At 42.6% G+C, this 27,346-nt stretch overlaps 1 protein-coding gene across 1 annotated transcript in view; it reads right to left on the bottom strand.

The window, feature by feature from the left end:
- Window positions 1–27,346, bottom strand: part of BDH1 (3-hydroxybutyrate dehydrogenase 1) — a 94,366-nt gene that overhangs the window by 8,908 nt on the left and 58,112 nt on the right. Inside the window, exon 6 of the mRNA XM_077290371.1 lies at window positions 9,187–9,339. Coding sequence (XP_077146486.1) covers window positions 9,187–9,339 — 153 coding nt within the window. The remainder of the gene's footprint in view (window positions 1–9,186; window positions 9,340–27,346) is intronic.

Here is a 27,346-nt window from a genome sequence, read left to right as displayed (position 1 = left end):
TCCATCTTACTAAGTCAAGTGTGCTGTCAGCTGTCCGTCATTAAATAGTCAGTCTTACCCGGCTTCAAGACATCTGATTCGTCCTCCTTCAGAGCTTAGCTGCTGGCATCTACGGTGATTTCAGGTCCCCAGCTGTACTGCGCATGCGTCATCTGGAACGCACGCCGACCAGCTTGAGACCTAGATCCTGGCCCCTGATCCTGGCGCCACCCTGTTCCGGCCTCTGTTTTCGCCGTAGTTCCCTGGTGTCCGGCCACGCCCCCGGAAGTCGTCATCGGCGCCCTCCGACCCGGAGCGCCGCCGGCTGCACATGGAGCCCGAGGAGGCGCCGGACACCGCAGCAGCACCCGCTGCCTCAGAGCCCCTTTTTCGAAGGGATGAGGCAGCCAACGGGAGCACACAGCTCTACCTTGTCGCGGAGGGACCTCCTTCGGTATCCTGTGACTTGGGGAACCCCACTACAAGACTCCCGCGGCCAGAGCCCCCTCCAGGAGGATAGGACCGCACTCAGGAGCGCCTGCTCTATCGAGACCTGACTCCGGTATCCGGTAAATCTGATCTTCTGGAGAACTCTCTCCTGCGTCTGTCCCTGATAGGGACAGGAAAAACACTGAAGGGTGGAGGTGGGGAGGGGCTATTTAACCTCTTCTGTGTTCCTGTCCCTATCAAGGATATGAAAGGCAACCTCCTGGTGGTGCTGTCAGGAGGGATGACCTGGAAATAAAACTTTAATTTTCTGTATAGATAAAAAAAACAACATGGTGTTAAAAGGTTACATTGTAACAAAGAGGTATTCACCTTTCGTACAGAGGTGATAGCTTGCTGAAAATGAGAATAGATATTGTGTGAATAGTTTATGACTTCTAATCAGTGGGGGGTTTGACAGCTGGGTCCCCCACATATAACGAGAACAGGGCTGTGAAGAGTCCCCTCTGAATAGAGTAGTGGCTGGACCTGCACAGCACTACGCAACTCATTCTCTGAGACTGTTGAGCGCTGTACACAGCCATCGTCAGCAGTCTGATATAGAGTGAATGGAACAGGGGACACATGTCCAGTAGCCACCCCAGACAGGGCTCTGCAGTGCCCGTTTCTAGGGTTCAATGGGGATCCAAGCAGTGTCAGCAAGTTATCACCTGTCCTATCACTATGTCATAGCTTCTAATGATCTAATTGACCATTAAAGGCTGGAATTACATAAAGAAATCTGGTTGCAGTTTCCAATACAATTCTATATTTTAGTAAAACACGGTAATAAATATAATAAAAAGTGAAATATCTGTCTCTTTAAATGGTCACTATTATTTCAACTCTGCATAAAGCAATTGTACAAGAATGTAAAAAATGTTGTGATATATCTCATCAGAGAATTCTGCTTCTTTCTCCATCTATTTGGCACTTCTCTTCCCCTTTCTAACTAATCATTCACTCAAAAAGTCACTTAAAATCTGTGTCTTGCTCAAGAGAGGCTGCTCCCTTAATGAGGGATCAGATTAAAGCTGCTTATCACAGTTCATAGAAAGTAGAGTGTGGAGGAGCAGCAGAGTGAGAGAGAAGCATCCGGACAGACTGGCCATCTTATCAGTAATTGTTTTACCCACATCCCAGACGAGCTAGATTCACAGGTACACTGCTAAGTACTAATGTAAAAAAGTGAGAATGCTGCTTCTGTGTTACTTAGAGACAGAAGAGCAAATATTCCTTGTGAGTGCGCTTTATATGGGAGAAATCATAGCAGCTGTACTTATGTATTTCCTTTCTGCACACTGTGGGCTATTGTGGCGCTGTTGTATGTTCCCATCCGGTCACCCACATTGTTGCGGATTGGGCATCAATGCACTGGACTTGTTCCATACATTTGGGATCATAACCTCTTCATTGACCTGAAGGAGTGGCATTAGTTACCTACCAATGATATTGTGGGGCATTGGTGACATTTAATCTCCTTATGTATATTTTTAATGTACTTTATTGAGATTGTGCATTATAATGGGGTGGACCTATATGATTTCACTTATGTTTTAATGTAAACGTGTGGTAATAAAGTTTTCTAATTTTGATAATATTGGTTCTGTTCACAGCACACAGTGGTTCTTTTCCTTTTTTTGGCATATTATGGTTCACCACTGACCGTGCACCCCCTGTGCTTTATTTATTTTGCTTATGGTAGTGCACCCTGTGCAAATTTTTGCGTTATAAAATACTCCTGCCCACAGACTCAATTAATCAGTCAGACTCTAAACTCTACAAAATGGGCAAGACCAAAGAGCTTTCTAAGGATGTCAGGGACAAGATCATAGACCTGCACAAAGCTGGAATGGGCTACAAAACCATAAGTAAGATGCTGGGTGAGAAGGAGACAACTGTTGGTGCAAACAGTAAAAATGGAATACAAAATGACTCAATCGACATCAATCTGGGCACCATGCAAAATCTCACCTCATGGGGTATCCTTGATCATGAGGAAGGTGAGAGGATCAGCCTAAAACTACATGGGGGAACTTGTTAATGATCTCAAGGCAGCTGGGACCATAGTCATCAAGAAAACCACTGGTAACACATTACGCTGTAAAGGTTTAAAATCCTGCAGTGCCCGCAAGGTACCCCTGCTCAAGAAGGCACATGTGTAAGCCCATCTGAAGTTTGCCAATGAACACCTGGATGATTTTGTGAGTGATTGGGAGAAGGTACTGTGGTCAGATGGGACAAAAATTGAGCTCTTAGGCATTAATTTAACTCACCGTGTGTGGAAGAAGAGAAATGCTGCCTATGACCCAAAGAACACCATCCCCACTGTAAAGCATGGTGGTGGAAACCTTATGTTTTGGGGGTGTTTCTCTGCTAAGGGCACAGGACTATTTTTCCGCTTCAATGGGAGAATGGATGGAGCCATGTACCGTAAAATCCTGAGTGACAACCTCCTTCCCTCCACCAGGACATTAAAATGGGTCGTGGCTTGGTCTTCCAGCAAGATAATGACCCAAAACAAACAGCCAAGACAACAAAGGAGTGGCCCAAAAAGAAGCACATTAAGGTCATGGAGTAGCCTAGCCAGTCTCCAGACCTTAATCCCATAGAAAACTTATGGAGGGAGTTGAAGCTCCAAGTTGCCAAGCGACAGCCTCAAAATCTTAATGATTTAGAGAGGGTTTTCAAAGAGGAGTGGACCAAAATTCCTCCTGACATGTGCGCAAACCTCATCATCAACTACAAAAAAGTCTGCTGTGCTTGCCAACAAGGGTTTTGCCACCAAGTATTAAGTCTTGATTGACAGAGGGATTAAATACTGTATTTTCCGCTTTGTAAGACGCACTTTATTTCCCCCAAATTTGGGGGGGAAATGGGGGTGCGTCTTACAAAGCGGATATACCGCTTATCGTTACAGGCTGGGATGAGGGGGTGTCAGACGCCGCGGTTGTCCGCCACCGCTGCCGCCCGCCATCGCTGCCACGGTTGTCCGCCACCGCTGCCGCCCGCCACCACCCCGGGTGATGCTGGAGGCTCCGGTGCTGCGGGGGGCTCTGGTGACATTTTGTGAAAGATCAGAGCCCCCCGGCAGTTCGTCCATGCTTTCCTGTATGACTGACTCCGGGAAAATGGCGGACGGAATCTCGGGAGATGAGATTTCAGGGCTGAGATCTCATCTCTCGAGATCCCGGCGGTCATTTTCCTGAAGTCCACCGCACAGGAGAGCATGGACGAACTGCCGGGGGCTCTGGCCTTTCACAAAATGTCGCCAGAGCCCCCCGCAGCACCGGAGACAGCCCTGCAGCACCGGAGACAGCCCTGCAGCACTGGAGACAGCTGTTGTGAATTCTGCTCTTGGGCTCCCTCTGGTGGTTGTTAGTGGTAGTGCAGTGGTCTCTGGATTATAGGCCAGGGCAGGTGTTTCTGCTTATTGCAGCTCTATTAGGTATTTAGGTTTGTAGGATCCATCTATCCCTGCCAGTTGTCCATTGTATCTTGGAGGGATTGCATCTCTCTGGCTCCCCTGCCCTGCTGTCATTTCAGCTAAGATAAGTGCCTTGTTTTGGTTCTCTATGGCCCAAAAAGAGCAAATGGGGGCACCACGGTCGGTGGGACTCAAACCTAGGCCCAAAGACCACTATATGACATAAAAAAAGAAAAAAGATAGGCCTAACAAAAACGGGAGTCACCACCATATAAATAACAGGATAACAGCTTTATTCCACAAATATGCAAAAGACAGAACATTTTAAAAAACATTAAAAACAAAGGGATGTGACATATCCCTGTGCAAACAAAAGGCCCATAATACGGCCACAGCACCGCATCACCCTCAAAGGGGTATTAATTACACATGCCCAAAATAATAAATTGCCTGTCCTACAGGATCATGTAATGGCTGAGAATAATGGCTGAAGATAACCAGCTCCCTCAATGCTTACTGTCACTGAAATGAAGAAATAAAGTGCATGCCTAGTGGTGACATGCAATCTGGAAAAGGAAAAAAATGCACACAATCTTTAACATTATTAAATGACCAGACTTGGACAGCCTGCTGTAGGTTGACATGGATGAAATACCCACCAGAAGAGGGAGGACCATGACCTGGAGCACAAGGGCAAATGCAATAGCCCAAAGATACCGCAAAATGCTTACACGGGCATGTGTACCCTAAAGGAGGTGCGGGCAGCAGACACCCAACGCATGTCGCCACACAGCGGTGGCTTCGTCAGGGGTGATGTCTGCATGCCCTGCCTTCAGCTTAAATACAAGTCATAAAATGACTTACCGATATGCAGCTGTGTGGGCGGCCAGATGGGCCGCGTGGAGCAGCAGTAATGGCGTTTGTTTACCTGCCGGGCCCGGCATATGGTTACTGCGTATGCGCCGGCGTCCCAGAGCGGAAATGTGAGCTCCGCTCCTGGTTGCCATGGCAACGCATACACAGTGGTAAAGAGCGCTTGCGCTAGGGAACTGAGATAGAAGACAAATAGGGTTAGACTTAGGGGTACCTTTCCGTGTGGTAACTGCAGCATCTGCCCCTTCACCAGTCGTGATGAAAAAGTGATGGTGCCTTTTTTGTCTTCACAGACGCCCACTAAGACCTACTTTAATTGCAGGACACGGAATTTGGTTTACGCGTTGGTGTGCCCCTGCCCTAAGGTCTACGTGGGCCAAACCACACAGGAACTTAGGAGACGTACGCAGCAACACTTCTCCAAAATCTCTACAGCACAAAAGGACAAGTCAAAGGGGAAAACCCTTACATCAGTGGCGGCGCATTATTTGGCTCAACATAACTCACAGTGGGCTGGCACGAAGATTTTAGGACTCGAACAAGTAAATATGAACATGAGGGGTGGAAATATTACCCTTGAACTTCTAAAACGGGAATCCAAGTGGATTTTTGACCTGAATAGTGTCATTCCACTCGGCATTAATGAAGATCTGTTATTTACCGGCTTCTATAAACAATGAAATGGACAATTAGCTGTGTGTATAGTTTTGTTAGTATTTTTTCAGCATGGCTGAAGCCATGTATTTGGCTCCCATTTTTGTTTTACCCTGTTTAACAGCATGTCTATATGTTTATTTTTGCTTTGAGTTTTGCCTTCTAATGAGTATTGTCTTTAGTGGTTGTTATTAATTGGCATCTGATAGCCCTGTCTGTGCTTTCTTATATCTTTATTTCAGGGCATATTGTGTGATTTGTGCCACCAAGTGTACAGTGTGGCCCCCCTTTCTTTCCTCCTCCTCCCCCTCCCCCCTTTTTCTCCCCCTATAGGGGGCTGTAGGGTCTGTATTTTCATCTCGGGGCACTCCCTTTGTTCACTGGTGGGGTTCATACACTGTTCTCCTTATTTTTTTTAACTATCATTTATCATGTTCATTATAAGTAGATTCATGGCGATTATCAGTCTGCCCAATAGTGGCAAGGTTTTTCCGCTGCCAAACATTGCGCTAATACTCCAGGCAGGCCCCTGCTGTTTTTTCAGTATTTGTCTTCTATCTCAGTTCCCTAGCGCAAGCGCTCTTTACCACTGTGTATGCGTTGCCATGGCAACCAGGAGCGGAGCTCACATTTCCGCTCTGGGACGCCGGCGCATGCGCAGTAACCATATGCCGGGCCCGGCAGGTAAACAAAAGCCATTACTGCTGCTCCATGTGGCCCATCTGGCCGCCCACACAGCTGCATATCGGTAAGTCATTTTATGACTTGTATTTAAGCTGAAGGCAGGGCATGCAGACATCACCCCTGACGAAGCCACCGCTGTGTGGCGACATGCGTTGGGTGTCTGCTGCCCGCACCTCCTTTAGGGTACACATGCCCGTGTAAGCATTTTGCGGTATCTTTGGGCTATTGCATTTGCCCTTGTGCTCCAGGTCATGGTCCTCCCTCTTCTGGTGGGTATTTCATCCATGTCAACCTACAGCAGGCTGTCCAAGTCTGGTCATTTAATAATGTTAAAGATTGTGTGCATTTTTTTCCTTTTCCAGATTGCATGTCACCACTAGGCATGCACTTTATTTCTTCATTTCAGTGACAGTAAGCATTGAGGGAGCTGGTTATCTTCAGCCATTATTCTCAGCCATTACATGATCCTGTAGGACAGGCAATTTATTATTTTGGTCATGTGTAATTAATACCCCTTTGAGGGTGATGCGGTGCTGTGGCCGTATTATGGGCCTTTTGTTTGCACAGGGATATGTCACATCCCTTTGTTTTTAATGTTTTTTAAAATGTTCTGTCTTTTGCATATTTGTGGAATAAAGCTGTTATCCTGTTATTTACATGGTGGTGACTCCCGTTTTTGTTAGGCCTATCTTTTTTCTTTTTTTATGTCATATTGTTTTGGTTCTCTGTAGCACGCATGCAGTGTGCTTTTATGTGCAGTGCAATCTATTGTGTTTTTGTCCAGCTTGACTTGTTTGGATTTTTCTGTCATGCTGGTTTCTCTGGAGATGCAGATATACATCCTATGTCTTTAGTTAGATGTAGTATATAGTATTTTCTGCTGTGGAATTTTCTAGTGTTTTAATACTGACCGCTTAGAACTCTGTCCTATCCTTTCTATCTAGCTAGAAGGGCCTCTTTTGCTAAACTCTGTTTATTCTGCCTGTGTACGTATTTCCTCTTAAACTCACAGTCAATATTTGTGGGGGGGCTGCCTATCCTTTGGGGCTCTGCTCTGAGGCAAGATAGGATTTCCCATTTCCATCTTTAGGGGTATTTAGTCCTCCGGCTGTGTCGAGGTGTCTAGGCCTGGTTAGGTACATCCCACGGCTACTTCTAGTTGCGGTGTCAGTATTAGGATTGCGGTCAGTACAGGTACCACTTACTCCAGAGATAGTCTCATGCGGCTCCAGGGTCACCGGACCATAACAGACAGCCCTGCAGCACCAGAGCCCCCTGCAGCACCAGAGCCCCCTGCAGCACCGGAGACAGCCCTGCAGCACCGGAGACAGCCCTGCAGCACCGGAGCCCCCCTGCAGCACCCCGCATCCCAGCCTGCAGCCCAGGAGCCCCCCTGCAGACCCCCTCATCTCAGCCTGCAGCAATGCTCCACTCCTGCCTCCAGCAACGACCCTGGGACCCTGATCCACCGCAGCCACAACCCCTGGTAAGCAATAAGACTCATGGATTATAAGAAGCCCCCCCCAATTTATTAAAAAAAGTTTTTTCCTATTTTTCTCCTCAAAATTTGGGGTGCGTCTTATAATCCGGAACGTCTTACAAAGCGAAAAATACGGTACTTATTTCTCACTGCAAAATGCAAATAAATAAATATAATTTATACAATGTGATTTTCTGGATTTTATTTTTGACATTCTATCTCTCAGTATTAAAATTAACCTACCCTTAAAATTATAGACTGTTCATGTCTTTGTCAGTGGGCAAACTTACAAAATCAGCAAGGGATGTAATACTTATTTCCTTCACTGTATACACAAATGAAAGCTGATTATGAGAAGTCACCTGAAAATACAGGTACACAAGAGTTTTAGAGGTTAGGGAGAAAGTATTTTTTTTCATTGTTGCCTTTCAGAGACATTTGTATTTTTTCAATTATTTTATTTTTCAATGGCACAATATACAATATATATATATAATTTCAAGTTGGCTTTTATGGGTGGTCTGAATATGACAATATATAAAGAAATTAAGAAAAAAAGTTTGATTTTTTTGGGGGGAGGGAAGGTTGAGAGGGTGATTCTCAAATGATCACAAACAAACTTTAGTGGTCTCTGATCAGTACATAATGAACAATGTAGCCGTTTGAAAAATAAAAAAATAATTTAAAAAAATGATGTGTCGCACTAGACTAACAGATGTTAACGTCTCACAAAATTCTTGAGCCAAATGAAGTCAGTAATTAGTTAAAGGCACAGATGATTGGCCTCGGGGAGACCAAAACATCCAACACCGCGGAGACACCATCATGTGTTTCTCAACGCAGTGATCCAGAACACTACCCTCATCCCTTATGGGAAATATGCAAATGCATGTAGAGTAGCTGCGGAGACACCATCACGTGTTTCTCAACGCAAGCAGTGAATAGCCAGGCCTTTCCCCGGGAAGGAACAACCACGGGAAGGGCAGCATCCAATAGAAAACATCCAATACAGGAAAACCACCTATGCCAAGCATGGTATCCATCCACAGACAGCTGTTTCGGGGTCTTTATTGGATGCTGCCCTTCCCGTGGTTGTTCCTTCCCGGGGAAAGGCCTGGCTATTCACTGCTTGCGTTGAGAAACACATGATGGTGTCTCCGCAGCTACTCTACATGCATTTGCATATTTCCCATAAGGGATGGGGGCAGTGTTCTGGATCACTGCGTTGAGAAACACGTGATGGTGTCTCCGCGGTGTTGGATGTTTTGGTCTCCCCGAGGCCAATCATCTGTGCCTTTACAGCCTTTTTACTAGGCACTGCTCCTAATAGCCAGATTCCTACTCCACACTGATGAGGGGCAAAAACCCCGAAACAGCTGTCTGTGGATGGATACCATGCTTGGCATAGGTGGTTTTCCTGTATTGGATGTTTTCCTTTATTGGATGCTGCCCTTCCCGTGGTTGTTCCTTCCCGGGGAAAGGCCTGGCTATTCACTGCTTGCGTTGAGAAACACGTGATGGTGTCTCCGCAGCTACTCTACAAGTAATTAGTTAAAAACATTATTTGTCAATACACATTGCAGTGGAAAAACAAAAAGTTTACCTTTAGCTCTGCGAATTAGAGGGAGACAGGCTTTGGTAGTTCGGACGGTGCCCCAGAGATTCACCTCAGCCACTTCTTTGTAGGTCTCCATACTAGTGAACTCCACTTCTCCAAATGTAGATATTCCAGCATTGTTCACAACACCCCATAACCCTAAACAATGGAAAATAAGATATTTAACCCCTTCATGACCCAGCCTATTTTGGCCTTAATGACCTTGCCGTTTTTTGCAATTCTGACCAGTGTCCCTTTATGAGGTAATAACTCAGGAACGCTTCAACGGATCCTAGCGATTCTGAGATTGTTTTTTCGTGACATATTGGGCTTCATGTTAGTGGTAAATTTAGGTCGATAATTTCTGAGTTTATTTGTGAAAAAAACGGAAATTTGGCAAAAAATTTGAAAATTTCGCAATTTTCACATTTTGAATTTTTATTCTGTTAAACCAGAGAGTTATGTGACACAAAATAGTTAATAAATAACGTTTCCCACATGTCTACTTTACATCAGCACAATTTTGGAAACAATTTTTTTTTTTGCTAGGAAGTTATAAGGGTTAAAATTTGACCAGTGATTTCTCATTTTTACAACAAAATTTACAAAACCATTTTTTTTAGGGACCACCTCACATTTGAAGTCATTTTGAGGGTTCTATATGGCTGAAAATACCCAAAAGTGACACCATTCTAAAAACTGCACCCCTCAAGGTGCTCAAAACCACATTCAAGAAGTTTATTAACCCTTCAGGTGTTTCACAGCAGCAGAAGCAACATGGAAGTAAAAAATGAACATTTAACTTTTTAGTCACAAAAATGATCTTTTAGCAACAATTTTTTTATTTTCCCAAGGGTAAAAGGAGAAACTGGACCAGGGACGTTGTTGTCCAATTTGTCCTGAGTACGCTGATACCTCATATGTGGGGGTAAACCACTGTTTGGGCGCACGGCAGGGCTCGGAAGGGAAGGAGCGCCATTTGACTTTTTGAATGAAAAATTGGCTCCAATCTTTAGCGGACACCATGTCGCGTTTGGAGAGCCCCCGTGTGCCTAAACATTGGAGCTCCCCCACAAGTGACCACATTTTGGAAACTAGACCCCCCAAGGAACTTATCTAGAAGCATAGTGAGCACTTTAAACCCCCAGGTGCTTCACAAATTGATCCGTAAAAATGAAAAAGTACTTTTTTTTTTTTCACAAAAAAATTATTTTAGCCTCAATTTTTTCATTTTCACATGGGCAACAGGATAAAATGGATCCTAAATTTTGTTGGGCAATTTCTCCTGAGTACACGAATACCTCACATGTGGGGGTAAACCACTGTTTGGGCACATGGTAAGGCTCGGAAGGGAAGGAGCGCCATTTGACTTTTTGAATGAAAAATTATCTCCATCGTTAGCGGACACCATGTCGCGTTTGGAAAGCCCCTGTGTGCCTAAACATTGGAGCTCCTCCACAAGTGACCCCATTTTGGAAACTAGACCCCCCAAGGAACTCATCTAGAGGCATAGTGAGCACTTTAAACCCCCAGGTGCTTCACAAATTGATCCGCAAAAATGAAAAAGTACTTTTTTTTCACACAAAATTTCTTTTAGCCTCAATTCTTTCATTTTCACATGGGCAACAGGATAAAATGGATCCTAAAATGTGTTGGGCAATTTCTCCTGAGTATGCCGATACCTCACATGTGGGGGTAAACCACTGTTTGGGTGCACGGCAAGGCTCGGAAGGGGAGGCGTGCCATTTGACTTTTTGAATGGAAAATTAGCTCCAATCGTTAGCGGACACCATGTCGCGTTTGGAGAGCCCCTGTGTGCCTAAACATTGGAGCTCCCGCACAAGTGACCCCATTTTGGAAACTAGACCTCCCAAGGAACTAATCTAGATGTGTGGTGAGCACTTTGAACCCCCAAGTGCTTCACAGAAGTTTATAACGCAGAGCCGTGAAAATAAAAAATGTGTTTCCTTTCCTCAAAAATATTTTTTTAGCCCAGAATTTTTTTATTTTTGCAAGAGTAACAGGAGAAATTGGACCCCAAAAGTTGTTGTCCAGTTTCTCCTGAGTATGCTGATACCCCATATGTGGGGGTAAACCACTGTTTTGGCACACGTCGGGGTTCGGAAGGGAAGTAGTGACGTTTTGAAATGCAGACTTTGATGGAATGCTCTGCGGGCATCAGGTTGCATTTGCAGAGCCTCTGATGTGCCTAAACAGTAGGAACTCCCCACAAGTGACTCCATTTTGGAAACTAGACCCCCAAGGGAACTTATCTAGATGTGTGGTGAGCACTTTGAACCCCCAAGTGCTTCACAGAAGTTTACAACGCAGAGCCGTGAAAATAAAAAATCATTTTTCTTTCCTCACAAAAGATGTTTTAGCAAGCAATTTTTTATTTTCACAAGGGTAACAGGAGAATTTAGACCCCAATATTTGTTGCCCAGTTTGTTGTGAGTACGCTGATACCCCATATGTGGGGGTAAACCACTGCTTGGGCACACGTCAGGGCTTGGAAGGGAAGTCCTGACATTTGAAATGCAGACTTTGATGGAATGGTCTGCGGGCGTCACATTGCATTTGCAGAGCCCCTGATGTGCCTAAACAGTAGAAACACCCCACAAGTGACCCCATTTTGGAAACTAGACCCCCGAAGGAACTTATCTAGATGTGTGGTGAGCACTTTCAACCCCCAAGTGCTTCACAGAAGTTTATAACGCAGAGCCGTGAAAATAAAAAATAATTGTTCTTTCCTCAAAAATTATGTTTTAGCAAGTAATTTTTTATTTTTGCAAGGGTAACAGGAGAAATTGGACCCCAACAGTTGTTGCCCAGTTTGTCCTGAGTACGCTGGTACCCCAAATGTGGGAGTAAACCACTGTTTGGGCGCACGTCGGGGCTTGGAAGGGCGGGAGCACCATTTGACTTTTTGAACGCAAGATTGGCTGGAATCAATGGTGGCGCCATGTTGCGTTTGGAGACCCCTGATGTGCCCAAACAGTGGAATCCCCTCAATTCTAACTTCAACACTAACCCCAACACACCCCTAATCCTAATCCCAACTGTAGCCATAACCCTAATCACAACCCTAACCCCAACACACCCCTAACCACAACCCTAACCGCAACACACCCGTAACCCTAATTCCAACCCTAATCCTAACCCTAATCCCAACCGTAACCCTAATCCCAACCCTAACCACAACTGTAACCCCAACACACCCCTAACCCTATCCGTAACCCTAACCACAAGCCTAATCTTAACCCTATTTCAAACCCTAGCCCTAATTCCAACCCTAACTCTAATTCCAACCCTAACCCTAAGGCTATGTGCCCACGTTGCGGATTCGTGTGAGATTTTTCCGCACGATTTTTGAAAAATCTGCAGGTAAAAGGCACTGCGTTTTACCTGCGGATTTACAGCAGATTTCCAGTGTTTTTTTGTGCGGATTTCACCTGCGGATTCCTATTGAGGAACAGGTGTAAAACGCTGCGGAATCCGCACAAAGAATTGACATGCTGCGGAAAATACAACGCAGCGTTTCTGCACGGAATTTTCCGCACCATGGGCACAGCGGATTTGGTTTTCCTTAGGTGTACATGGTACTGTAAACCTGATGGAAAACTGCTTCGAATTCGCAGCGGCCAATCCGCTGCAGATCCGCTGCCGATCCGCTGCGGATCCGCTCTGTGTGCACATGCCATAACCCTACCCCTAACCCTACCCGTAACCCTAACCCTACCCGTAACCCTAACCCTAGTTCTAACCCTAGTTCTAACCCTAACCCTAGTGGAAAAAGAAAAAAAAATATTTTCTTTATTTTATTATTGTCCCTACCTATGGGGGTGATAAAGGGGGGGGTTTATTTATTATTTTTTTATTTTGATCGCTGTGATAGAACCTACCACAGCGATCAAAATGTACTTGTAATGAATCTGCCGGCCGGCAGATTCGGCGGGCGCACTGAGCATGCGCCCGCCATTTTGAAAGATGGCGGCGCCCAGCGAGGAGACGGACCGACACCGGGAGCCTCGGTAAGTATAAGGGGGGGGAGATCGGGGCACGGGGTGGGCGTCGGAGCACCGGGGGGTGACATAGGAGCAGGGGGGGAGCGGGCAGGAGGACGGGGGAGCGGAGCACAGGACAGAGGGGACCGGACCCCATAACGGAGCACTGGGGGGGCGATCGGTGGGGTGGGGGGGGTCACTTCAGGTTTTCCAGCCATGGCCGATGGTATTGCAGCATCGGCCATGGCTGGATTGTAATATTTCACCAGTTTTTTAGGTGAAATATTACAAATCGCTCTGATTGGCAGTTTCACTTTCAACAGCCAATCAGAGCGATCGTAGCCACGGGGGGGTGAAGCCACCCCCCCTGGGCTGAAGTACCACTCCCCCTCTCCCTGCAGATCGGGTAAAATAGGAGTTAACCCCTTCACCCGATCTGCAGGGACGCGATCATTCCATGACGCCACATAGGCGTCATGGGTCGGATTGGCACGGGTTTTCATGACGCCTACGTGGCGTCATGGGTCGGGAAGGGTTTAATGTAAATTCAGCACTTACCTATCGTGAATAGCATAGGCGATAAGGACCAAGCTGTTAAAATGGTTATGTACATTGAACAAATAATATTCATCAGAGTTCGGGTTCCTTACAGGAGGTGGCAAATGGATGGAATCTATCACCAGGTTTATGCCATCTAATCTGAGTACAGCATAACGTAGGGGCAGAGACCCCGATTCCAGTGATGTGTCACTTACTGGGTTGCTTTATGTAGTTTTAATAAAACTAAAGGACTAATAAAGCTGCTGCCATGTAACCGGCCATAGTCATGAACTCGGTATAACACCACCCCCACCACTGATTGGCAGCTTTCTGCCTATGCACCGTGTACACAGAAAGCTGCCAATCAGTGGTGTGGGCGGGGTTATACAGGGCTCAGCATTCAGAGAACATTGACTGTATCAAAATTACAGCAAGCAGGTCAGTAAGTGACTCAATGGGTCTCTGCCCCTTGCATCATGCTTCTCTCAGAAGGATGAGCTAAAACTTGGTGACAGATTCCCTTTAAAATCAACTTTCTTTTTTGCAGTTTAGAATTTTTTTTTTTATCTATAAACTATACTGATTGTTGCTCATTAGGTACAATGATGTTGGAAGGTAGAGGGGGCAGCCTGGTGGGTGGCACAGTCTAATGGAGCAGGAGAGCAGATTTCAAAAGTAACCGTCATTTTAATTTTATCTCATAAATCAATAGCACACATGAAAATAAGAAACTGTGTAATATATCTGTATATAATCTGTATTCAGTGAGGACTTTCCCATTACTGAGACAGGAGATGGCCGTTGCTGCTGATGCGAGTCTATTTAGATAGAAGGGAGTAGAGAAGGAGGTGTTCCATCTCTAGCTCCTCCCTCCTCTGCTCAGCTTGGGTATAAATATATATATGTAATAGATATTTATTACACACACATAAGTCTATAGTCTAAGTTGTATATTAATTATTAATAGTCAAGTTCGACGTTAATTGGCAATATTGGAGCTTCAATAGAGGTACATGGAGAGTTCCACTCCTGCCCCTGGAAGATGATAAGTGAAATGTGCGTTGGGGTGAGGGGGTATGCCAGACCTCTCCTGACTGCTGTACCTTTATATTCATATATAGGTAGCACCTTTATTAATTACACTACTTACAATATACTAGCATGCATGGAGTTCATTTTTGACTATAGCCACTGGGGACGGCATTTGATGGTTGGCCTTTTTTTTGTATGTATTTATATTGCATATATATGCAATATATTATACATTACCAGGACCACATCGTTTGCTTCCAACAACTGCTTTTCATCACTGTGACTTCATTCTGCTTTGTGGTTGTTAAATATTAATTAATCGACTTATTCTTGGTCTCGATGCAGTACAGAGCACATTGCTTCTTGCTGACAGTACAAAGAGCTATTTTTGTGTATGTATAAGTCAATGCCTTATAAAGGGTAACACGTGGTCTGTAGACCCATATATAAACAACACTTAGGAGGGTGGAGGGGGCTGTTGTGAACTGTATTTCTTGGCTCCCTCTTGTGATCACTAGCGGTATGACACTTGGATTGTCTTTCTCCAGGTTGGTACCCACCTGGTTTGTTAGGCCTTGGGTGTTCCTATTTAGACTTCCTGGAAACTCAGTCTAGTGCCTGGAATCGATGTAGTCAGTCTATGTCTGTTTGCTCCTGACTCCTGGTCTCCTGCTTTTTGCAAGATAAGCTAAGTCCTGCTTTCTTATTTTTGATTATTCGCATTTCTGCTATTTTGTTCCAGCTTGTTACAATGTGATTCCTGATTTTTGCTGGAAGCTCTAGGGGGCTGATATTCTCCCCCCACACCGTTAGTCGGTGCGGGGGTTCTTGGATATTCAGCGTGGATATTTTTGTAGGGTTTTTGCTGACCGCATAAGTTCTCTTCCTATTTTCTGCTATTAATTAGTGGGCCTCTCTTTGCTAAATCTAGTTCATACTTACGTTTGTCTTTTCTTCTTACCTCACCGTTATTATTTGTTGGGGGCTTGTATCATAACTTTGGGGTCCTTTCTCTTGAGGCAAGTGAGGTCTTATTTTCTCTGAAAGGGTTAGTTAGTTCTCCGGCTGGTGCGAGACGTCTAGAGTCAACGTAGGTACGTTCCCCGGCTACTTCTAGTTGTTGCGCTAGGATCAGATATACGGTCAGCCAAGTTACCACCTCCCTATGAGCTGGTTTTTGTGTTTGCGGACTTAGCTTGAACTTCTGAGATCCTCTACCACTAGGATCATAACAGGGGGCCCTTTTGTCACGTGGGACTGTCATCTCCCTTCTTCACCCTCATTCTCTCCATGGATGTCCGAGAAGGAAGGAACAACAGCTGTTGGCAGCCATCATGACCTTCAAACTTCACACAAAGAGACGGCTTCCATTCAGGACTTGGGAAAGATGAGTAACCAATGCTGATATCTACACATGGACAATCTGTTCGTAACCATTTCGTCTATTTTTATGTTTTGCTGCAATATGATTTTTCTATGGACAATCAATAAACCACTATACTTTTTATGAGAATATGACGACATTTTTCTTTTAAGAATAACGCACCTGGTTAAGTCCTGATTTAAATAAATGTACAAAATAAGCATATTTAACATTGCCGAAGCTAGCCAGTTTTGATTTTTGTGCTATTTTTTTGTGAATTTCCTTCATTTTTGCACACGGGGGGAAGACAGAAGAGTTTGCAAGATTTTGTGCAAGTATTCAGAAATTTCACTTCAAAACTTCAAGTCACAAAGATCTCAGAAGAACCTATGACTTTGTAAACGTAACAGAGACTAACAGGTGTTAGTTGAATTGACAAGTAGTAGGAGTACTACAAGTACCGGACGTGCTAAAAATAGACGTGCTGAAAATAGCTGTGGTGAAGTGAAGTCCGGAGCCCAGCAAAAGAACTACAAGCTGAGATTTCAAGGTAAGACAAATGGATTTGATTAATTCATATGCTAAATCAAGTCAGATAGAATTTTTAAGTTTGTACAGATCTAGTGTAGAAATATTTTGGTTTTCTTTATTTGCGGAATGCAGGATCGCGAATTTGAAGTTAGATTCTAAGCTAGTATCTAGGAAAAAAGAAAAAGAGCAACTGAAATATATATTACATATGGTTAATGTATTTCATGAGTTTGTTACAGAAAAGTCCAAAAAAGACAGTGTGGAAAGAATTTCTAAGGAAAAGGAAATTAATGATGTCCCCAAGATTGAGTGTAATGTGAAGAGTAAGGAAGATGAAGAAGTGAAGCACGTGCCATTAATGGCCACCCAAGGTGACTTTGTGCCTCATGATGAAAAACAAGATGGAGGACACGTAGGAGACATGACAACTGACAAAGATGATGTACAAGAATCAGATGTGGAAGGGCCACTAAAAATAGAAGACGGCTCAGAGGCCCAACTCCAAACTAAATCTAGAAAGACCTTGTTAAAATTATGTAAAATCATTCCTGCATATGATGACAAAATCGATGTGTGCAGAAATTCAGAGATTTTTGAAAGTTTTGCCGATAAGTTTAATTTAACTAATATTGAGAAAAATTGGTTGTTTAAAATTTGGCTCCCAGTAACTTTCTCCAGAAAATTCTCATTAAAAATGCAGGTTGAAGAATTCCACGAAGAAATGACTGATGTAGAAAGATTAAAAATGTTGATATTTTGTGGATTAAAAGAAAATTATCCAGATCTTGATATTCTTCTAAAATTGAGGATTGGCCGGAAAGAATGTACTTTTACATTCATGTCCATTTTTGAAAGGGTTTACAAACTGATCAGTACTAATTCCAGTAAAAAATCAATGATAAATTGTTTTGTGAACAAATTTCGATTCCTAAATCCTGTATCTCGTGTTATTGCGAGACAAAAAGATTCTTTATATGAATGTGCACAGTCCATTGAATTTTCTAGAAAACATGAGAATCTTGAAAGGAAAACAAATCATACTAAGTTTTTTAAATCAGACAGAATTATATCTTATCAGAAGCCAAAATCTCCAAAACTGACCCAAAATCACATCTATGAAGAACGAAGAAAATTACATATTTGCTACAAACCCTATGAGTCTTCCACTGAAGTTGCACTGAAAGGGTTAAAAGCTGGAGGTTCAGATCTGTCTGTAAAAATGGCGGAAATTGACAGACAGAAACAAGTGGCGAGTATCCCCGGGCCTGTTCAACTGAACACTCCATTATCTCAGCTCATAAGTTTAACCCCTTCATGACCTTGCCGTTTTTTGCAATTCTGACCAGTGTCCCTTTATGAGGTAATAACTCAGGAACGCTTCAACGGATCCTAGCGATTCTGAGATTGTTTTTTCGTGACATATTGGGCTTCATGTTAGTGGTAAATTTAGGTCGATAATTTCTGAGTTTATTTGTGAAAAAAAACGGAAATTTGGCAAAAAATTTGAAAATTTCGCAATTTTCACATTTTGAATTTTTATTCTGTTAAACCAGAGTTATGTGACACAAAATAGTTAATAAATAACATTTCCCACATGTCTACTTTACATCAGCACAATTTTGGAAACAAATTTTTTTTTTGCTAGGAAGTTATAAGGGTTAAAATTTGACCAGTGATTTCTCATTTTTACAACAAAATTTACAAAACCATTTTTTTTAGGGACCACCTCACATTTGAAGTCAGTTTGAGGGTTCTATATGGCTGAAAATACCCAAAAGTGACACCATTCTAAAAACTGCACCCCTCAAGGTGCTCAAAACCACATTCAAGAAGTTTATTAACCCTTCAGGTGTTTCACAGCAGCAGAAGCAACATGGAAGTAAAAAATGAACATTTAACTTTTTAGTCACAAAAATGATCTTTTAGCAACAATTTTTTATTTTCCCAAGGGTAAAAGGAGAAACTGGACCACGAACGTTGTTGTCCAATTTGTCCTGAGTACGCTGATACCTCATATGTGGGGGTAAACCACTGTTTGGGCGCACGGCAGGACTCGGAAGGGAAGGAGCGCCATTTGACTTTTTCAATGAAAAATTGGCTCCAATCTTTAGCGGACACCATGTCGCGTTTGGAGAGCCCCCGTGTGCCTAAACATTGGAGCTCCCCCACAAGTGACCCCATTTTGGAAACTAGACCCCCCAAGGAACTTATCTAGAAGCATAGTGAGCACTTTAAACCCCCAGGAGCTTCACAAATTGATCCGTTAGAATGAAAAAGTACTTTTTTTTCACAAAAAAATTATTTTAGCCTCAATTTTTTCATTTTCACATGGGCAACAGGATAAAATGGATCCTAAATTTTGTTGGGCAATTTCTCCTGAGTACACCAATACCTCACATGTGGGGGTAAACCACTGTTTGGGCACATGGTAAGGCTCGGAAGGGAAGGCACGCCATTTGGCTTTTTGAATGGAAAATTAGCTCCAATCATTAGCGGACACCATGTCGCGTTTGGAGAGCCCCTGTGTGCCTAAACATTGGAGCTCCCGCACAAGTGACCCCATTTTGGAAACTAGACCTCCCAAGGAACTAATCTAGATGTGTGGTGAGCACTTTGAACCCCCAAGTGCTTCACAGAAGTTTATAACGCAGAGCCGTGAAAATAAAAAATGTGTTTCCTTTCCTCAAAAATATTTTTTTAGCCCAGAATTTTTTCATTTTTGCAAGAGTAACAGGAGAAATTGGACCCCAAAAGTTGTTGTCCAGTTTCTCCTGAGTACGCTGATACCCCATATGTGGGGGTAAACCACTGTTTGGGTACATGCCGGGGCTCGGAAGGGAAGTAGTGACGTTTTGGAATGCAGACTTTGATGGAATGGTCTGCGGGCATCATGTTACGTTTGCAGAGCCCCTGATATGCCTAAACAGTAGAAACCCCCCACAAGTGACCCCATTTTGGAAACTAGACCCCCCAAGGAACTTATCTAGATGTGTGGTGAGCACGTTCAACCCCCAAGTGCTTCACAGAAGTTTACAACGCAGAGCCGTGAAAATAAAAAATCATTTTTCTTTCCTCAAAAAAGATGTTTTAGCAAGCAATTTTTTATTTTCACAAGGGTAACAGGAGAATTTGGACCCCAATATTTGTTGCCCAGTTTGTTGTGAGTACGCTGATACCCCATATGTGGGGGTAAACCACTGTTTGGGCACACGTCAGGGCTCGGAAGGGAAGTAGTGACATTTGAAATGCAGACTTTGATGGAATGGTCTGCGGGCGTCACATTGCATTTGCAGAGCCCCTGATGTGCCTAAACAGTAGAAACACCCCACAAGTGACCCCATTTTGGAAACTAGACCCCCGAAGGAACTTATCTAGATGTGTGGTGAGCACTTTCAACCCCCAAGTGCTTCACAGAAGTTTATAACGCAGAGCCGTGAAAATAAAAAATAATTGTTCTTTCCTCAAAAATTATGTTTTAGCAAGTAATTTTTTATTTTTGCAAGGGTAACAGGAGAAATTGGACCCCAACAGTTGTTGCCCAGTTTGTCCTGAGTACGCTGGTACCCCAAATGTGGGGGTAAACCACTGTTTGGGCGCACGTCGGGGCTTGGAAGGGCGGGAGCACCATTTGACTTTTTGAACGCAAGATTGGCTGGAATCAATGGTGGCGCCATGTTGCGTTTGGAGACCCCTGATGTGCCCAAACAGTGGAATCCCCTCAATTCTAACTTCAACACTAACCCCAACACACCCCTAATCCTAATCCCAACTGTAGCCATAACCCTAATCACAACCCTAACCCCAACACACCCCTAACCACAACCCTAACCGCAACACAACCGTAACCCTAATCCCAACCGTAACCCTAATCCCAACCCTAACCACAACTGTAACCCCAACACACCCCTAACCCTATCCGTAACCCTAACCACAAGCCTATTCTTAACCCTATTTCCAACCCTAGCCCTAATTCCAACCCTAACCCTAAGGGTATGTGCCCACGTTGCGGATTCGTGTGAGATTTTTCCGCACGATTTTTGAAAAATCTGCAGGTAAAAGGCACTGCGTTTTGCCTGCGGATTTACAGCAGATTTCCAGTGTTTTTTTGTGCGGATTTCACCTGCGGATTCCTATTGAGGAACAGGTGTAAAACGCTGCGGAATCCGCACAAAGAATTGACATGCTGCGGAAAATACAATGCAGCGTTTCTGCACGGAATTTTCCGCACCATAGGCACAGCAGATTTGGTTTTCCTTAGGTGTACATGGTACTGTAAACCTGATGGAAAACTGCTTCGAATTCGCAGCGGCCAATCCGCTGCGGATCCGCGGCCAATCCGCTGCCAATCCGCTGCGGATCCGCGGCCGATCCGCTGCGGATCCGCGGCCGATCCGCTCTGTGTGCACATGCCATAACCCTACCCCTAACCCTAACCCTACCCGTAACCCTAACCCTACCCCTAACCCTACCCCTAGTTCTAACCCTAACCCTAGTGGAAAAAGAAAAAAAAATATTTTCTTTATTTTATTATTGTCCCTACCTATGGGGGTGATAAAGGGGGGGGGGGGGTTTATTTATTATTTTTTTATTTTGATCGCTGTGGTAGAACCTACCACAGCGATCAAAATGTACCTGTAACGAATCTGCCAGCCTGCAGATTCGGCGGGCGTACTGAGCATGCGCCCGCCATCTTGGAAGATGGCGGCGCCCAGGGAGAAGACGGACCGACTTCGGGAGGATCGGTAAGTATGAGGGGGTGGTGGGGGGGTGGATCGGAGCACAGGGGGGGGGATCGGAGGACGGGGGGAGCGGACAGGAGCACGGGAGAGCGGACAGGAGCACGGGGGAGCGAACAGGGGGACGGAGGGGGGTACCTGACAGAACGGAGGACTGGGGAGGAGATCGGGGGCTTTGGGGGGGCCAGTACATGATTTCCAGCCATGGCAGATGCTATTGCAGCATCGGCCATGGCTGGATTGCAATATTTCACCATTTTCATAGGTGAAATATTGCAAATTGCTCTGATTGGCTGTTGCACTTTCAACAGCCAATCAGAGCGATCGTAGCCACGTGGGGGCAAAGCCACCCCCCCTAGGCTGAAGTACAACTCCCCCTCTCCCTGCAGATCGGGTAAAATAGGAATTAACCCTTTCACCCGATCTGCAGGGATGCGATCATTCCATGACGCCGCATAGGCGTCATGGGTCGGGAAGGGGTTAAAGATGATTTTATTAAATAGTGCTGTCCAACAAATTATCAACAGAGAGGTAAATTTTGGGTTAGGAATTGGCTAAAAATGTAATCAATTATATGATGTGTAGGGGAGTTATACAATGTATTTATTAATATGTAATTATTTTATACAATATATTTCTGCAGTTACATATATATATTAATATAGTATACAGTAAATACTGTAGCATATTTGTATAGGTAGAGATTATATTAACTGTATTTTTATATGTTTAGTGAAATAATTAAAATTTATTCCAGTAATAATACTTAGAATTACATTACATATATTAAATATATGCATATGTATAACATATTTAAATTGTTTTGTTTCTGAATAAATATGAAATTAACCTTATCTTTTATTCTTCCTTAGAGCTTTCATTTCAAAACAGGAATTGAACAAAAAACCTTCTTACATGAATTTATGTTTTATTTACACAGAAAGCTATAATAACTGCATGATTGTATATATTTAACACTTAATAAAAAAATATATAACTAATAAACTAAAAACTTGTTTTTTTCCCTTTGCATGGTAATAATGTAGTTTTTTTCCTTCACTGCATGGTGTGACAGGTCACACTCTTGTTTCAACTTAGAGCTATAAGAAGAAACTTTAGAAGTTCCAGGCCTGTACCAGAAATAGCTGTGGAACAGATGCTAAAATTTCTTATAGATGAGACTTAGCCATAGGATAGAACATAGCGTTACTGTAAATAATAATTGGGGAATTTTCAAATAAATATTAGAATACTAAATTTAATAGATTACAAATGCGCATTGATAATTAGGATACAATATTTTGGGTTAATATACATGTTGTTTGTATGTGATATATATATTGTCAACTTATATGTGAGTCATAGTTTGAGTGACATATGACAGATGAGCATTTGCTAAGTGCACTTAACGTAAGAGTGAAGTTAACGAAGGAGCGTGGAATGTGGAACGTGTGGTATGTGAGAGGCCTCATGACTTATGGTATGTGGAGAGAATGAAAAAACAAAAACAAAACAAAACAAAAAAAAAAACCTTGTGTGTAAGAGAAATAAGATTCAGTTAATTAGAATATTACGATATATTTAAATATTATTTACTAAATCTATATATATATATTTCTTTAGTAATTATTATTTATTAATTTCACACATCAATAAGGTTTATCAAGAAATCTACATTTAGAACATTTTCCAAATTATAACTTTTTTATATATCTAGTGTATTTTTTATTGATTACATAAATGGATATCCATTTTCAAACAAATATATGGCACAAGCTGATATGACAGTTATAAAATTAATTATTTTTAATTTTGGTTTTTACAAATTTATTTTTTTCATAAAATAATATTTTTTTATATTAAGGGGGAAATGTGTTTTTGATCCAGATTACGTCATCACATTTCATCAATACCTCTTTTTCACATAGTTTAATAAAAAAGAAATATTAATAAAGTATTATTGGGTACAATACAATAAGTATTATAAAAGTCATTTTTTCCTCTAATGAAGGATATTATATGCAAAGCTGCATAATTTCAATATTTTGGTAATCCAAGGTTATGACAACATCTAGATTATGGAAATATTAAAGGGAATGTGTTATTGAGACATAACCTCTGCATTTATCATCAACATATAAAGGCCTTATTTTTATTTTATTCTCATTTTTAATTTTTCACTATTTCTTATTTTTATTTGTTTATCATTTTTATTTTTCATTTTTCCTTCAATTTTTATTCTTAATTCTCAATTTTTATCTCAAGAAAAATAAAAAAATCAATATTTAATAAAGTAATGTCTAATACAAGAATATTGCTTTGTCAAATATAATGGTCATATGGTTTCATTATATAACAAATGTTTCAATTCTGAGTTAAATACAACAATTCTTTCACTTATTCATTTATTCATATATATATCCTTATTTTGGTTCATGGCTACACATTCTTACATATTATTGGTTATAGTTTATTAATAAAGTTTTAGTAATATCAACATTTGTTACATAAAAGACACACTGACATCTATGGATTCAAAAAGAAATTACACCCATGACATAAAAATGTCCTATCACATGAAGAATATGGTTAATAATATCTTGTCATTATTATTATTATTTTATTTTTCCAAATATGAGTTCCATATTAATATTCCGATAATAATTATATGGATATTATTGATTACTATGGTAAGCTATGATATTATAGGTTAGGAAAATTACCAGATTTGGTATAGAATAGGGAATGAAGACTTCAATCAAGATACTAAAGTTACGTTAATAAAGACTTTGTATATTTTTAAATTCAATTAAAAGTTGCAAGAAGAAAAATCCGTTATCCAGAAGTTTCACAAGGTAACAATGCTATGATTTCTGAGTAATAATAGACTGTGTCAAATACAATTCATGTCACCATTCACAACTACAGCATCCATCACTGATAAGTATGAGTATAATATCCTACCTGCCAACCACGGAGAGGACGATGATCCTATGATGCTAAGATGAACTGTGTTATGTTCCAGTGGTTTCCTATCACCTATAAGACTTCCATGAAAGCTGGTGAACAATCAGGTGATTGTCAGGACGCTACAACCCTGACATGTGTCCTGTGCACTAAGGACTGGTTATGCTGCTATGTTTAGCAGGGAAGAGTTAATTTAACCCTTGCCATGCTGACCTCACGCCTGTTCCAAGACCACTGCGGATGATATGGAGATTCCAGAAATATCCAAGGCGAGCCAATGTAAGTCCAGGTTTTTAAAGGTGACACCACACAGATATTAAAGCTACATCACATCTATGAACTTTGTTTTCTTATCAACATTTGAATTTATGGACTTTGATTGACACATAACACACAGTCTCTACAATATCTACATGCCATCATCTATTTCATAAGAATTATAATAAAGATTGTTTTAAAAGAACCAAAAAGAAGACATCAAGATGAAGACCAGATGACATCAGATGACATCAGACCTGAGATGCTTCAAGTAGACATAGGGAAGTATAATTATATATTTTATATAGATATTAGTTACGGCTTACCATAACATGAATTTACATATCATTATATTAGTGAAAACGTAGAACAATATTATTATTATTATTATTGATATTATGAACACTAAATTATTTTGCCAAAGAGAAGAAAAGAAGAAAGAAGATTTTATTAATATATTTAATTTGAGGGTTCCAATCAATGAATGTCTGTCACCCTCAAAAGGGGGAATTGTTAAATATTAATTAATTGACTTATTCTTGGTCTCGATGCAGTACAGAGCACATTGCTTCTTGCTGACAGTACAAAGAGCTATTTTTGTGTATGTATAAGTCAATGCCTTATAAAGGGTAACACGTGGTCTGTAGACCCATATATAAACACCTCTTAGGAGGGTGGAGGGGGCCCTTTTGTCACGTGGGACTGTCATCTCCCATCTTCACCCTCATTCTCTCCTTGGATGTCCGAGAAGGAAGGAACAACAGCTGTTGGCAGCCATCATGACCTTCAAACTTCACACAAAGAGACGGCTTCCATTCAGGACTTGGGAAAGATGAGTAACCAATGCTGATATCTACACATGGACAATCTGTTCGTAACCATTTCGTCTATTTTTATGTTTTGCTGCAATATGATTTTTCTATGGGCAATCAATAAACCACTATACTTTTTATGAGAATATGACGACATTTTTCTTTTAAGAATAACGCACCTGGTTAAGTCCTGATTTAAATAAATGTACAAAATAAGCATATTTAACAGTGGTTTTGATTGAAAGAAAAAAAAATCTTGATACTAATACATACAAACATTGCAGATATAAAATTACTTATGACAAAATTATTGCACTAGTGGTCTGTTTTTTCAATATGTTGTCAAGTGTGAGGTCTGACTCCGATAGTGAATATATTATATATTTTCTGTTCTTAGTACCCTTATGACAATGTAAGATAAATGCATGGCACTAGACGGAATACTGGACACTCTGTTATAGGATATATACAGTGTTTTTATGTTTTATATTGTCTTTTAATGCAATGCAAATATTTTATTTATTTTACTCACTTATATAGCATCATTAATTTCACAGCGCTTTACAGAAAAATGTTTAGAATTGAGAGTTCTCAGTGGTTGATACCTTTTAATGGCTAATTGAAAAGATGGTAACAAATTGCAAGCTTTCGAGACTACACAGGTCTCTTCATCAGGCATAGACTAATACAAATTCTGAAGAATCACATATTTATGCACAACACAGCACAGAAAAAAGAAAAAAGAAAAAACAGCGCTTTAGGCCATGTGCACATGCAGCGCCCCAGAGTCCTGGTCGTTGCAGTACTGATGCTCCGCCGCTAAGGGGGGCTATGGTACGTCTGATGGCACTGAAGGAGTTCACCTGACCAGGTATCACAGACACCAATACACTTCACAGTCTGGCTTCCAGGGGGAGCTAAGGGTGCTATGTATTAGGCCACTCCTCACAATCTGGTAAAACTGGGGGTTGGATAGGAAGTTAGAGAGAAGCTGACTGGGAATCGAACAGGCAACATCCTGTGGCAGAGGGTGTTGCGGAGAGAGACTCAGGGGGGTCCCTGTCAGGGGTGGGATCCTGACAGAGGCCTAGCGAACAGAGACAACGTTACGGGACCGCGCCTGCACGAGATAGCGGCGGTGCCCTAAGAAAGGACAAGAAGCGAGGTTTATTGTGCTGAGTGAGAAACGAGATCAACGCAACAAGGAGAAACACCAGTAGGAGTCGTGCTGTAAGACGAGGCAACATCCTACTGAGGCGCGCAGCCGGTGGCCGGAACGCCGAGGAAGTATAGAGCTCCAGGCCTAACTTCAAACCTACGGCAGGACAGTCAGTTATAGGCGGGCTGTCTCACCCAAATCACCTAAGAAGACATAGGGGGCAACAACAGGAGAGGGGCGACACTAGGGTCCAGGAAGAGCTCCGAGCCTACCCGTCATACGGGTGCGTCCTAGCCATATCATCTGGGGGACGAAGCAGAACATCATAATCGAGTTGTGAGGGAACTTCAGAAACAGACACAACAGTTGTGGGGACTATCCCGTAAGCACAGCAGGGGAGGACCACAACACACAAGCGCTAGAAGGTAGGCACAGATCTCCACCTGCAAAGGGAACTCTGGAGGTGCCATCGGACCGGCCGGACTCCCACAGCCCGGTTAACCGTATTCCGGACCGAGGATCCTGAAGCCTTCAGTAAAGAGGTAAAGAGACTGCAACCTGGTGTCCTCGTTATTTACTGCGACCTGCACCGCACCACTACAGCATCACCACCCACACCTTTCATTGGGCGCCCCTCAGCAGGGTCACGGACCGGGTCTAGCCACCGTGACAACCCCAGAGCAGAGACTCAGAGGCCCGGTACCGGGTACCCCTCGGCCCTGCGGCAGTGGGGGCGCTACACACACGTTCAGTATTTTTCGCGT

The sequence above is a fragment of the Ranitomeya variabilis genome, chromosome 2, assembly GCF_051348905.1.
Source record: "Ranitomeya variabilis isolate aRanVar5 chromosome 2, aRanVar5.hap1, whole genome shotgun sequence".
Lineage (NCBI taxonomy): Eukaryota > Metazoa > Chordata > Amphibia > Anura > Dendrobatidae > Ranitomeya > Ranitomeya variabilis.
Note: the sequence above shows the minus strand (reverse complement) of the source record. Positions and strands in the feature narration are given on the sequence as shown.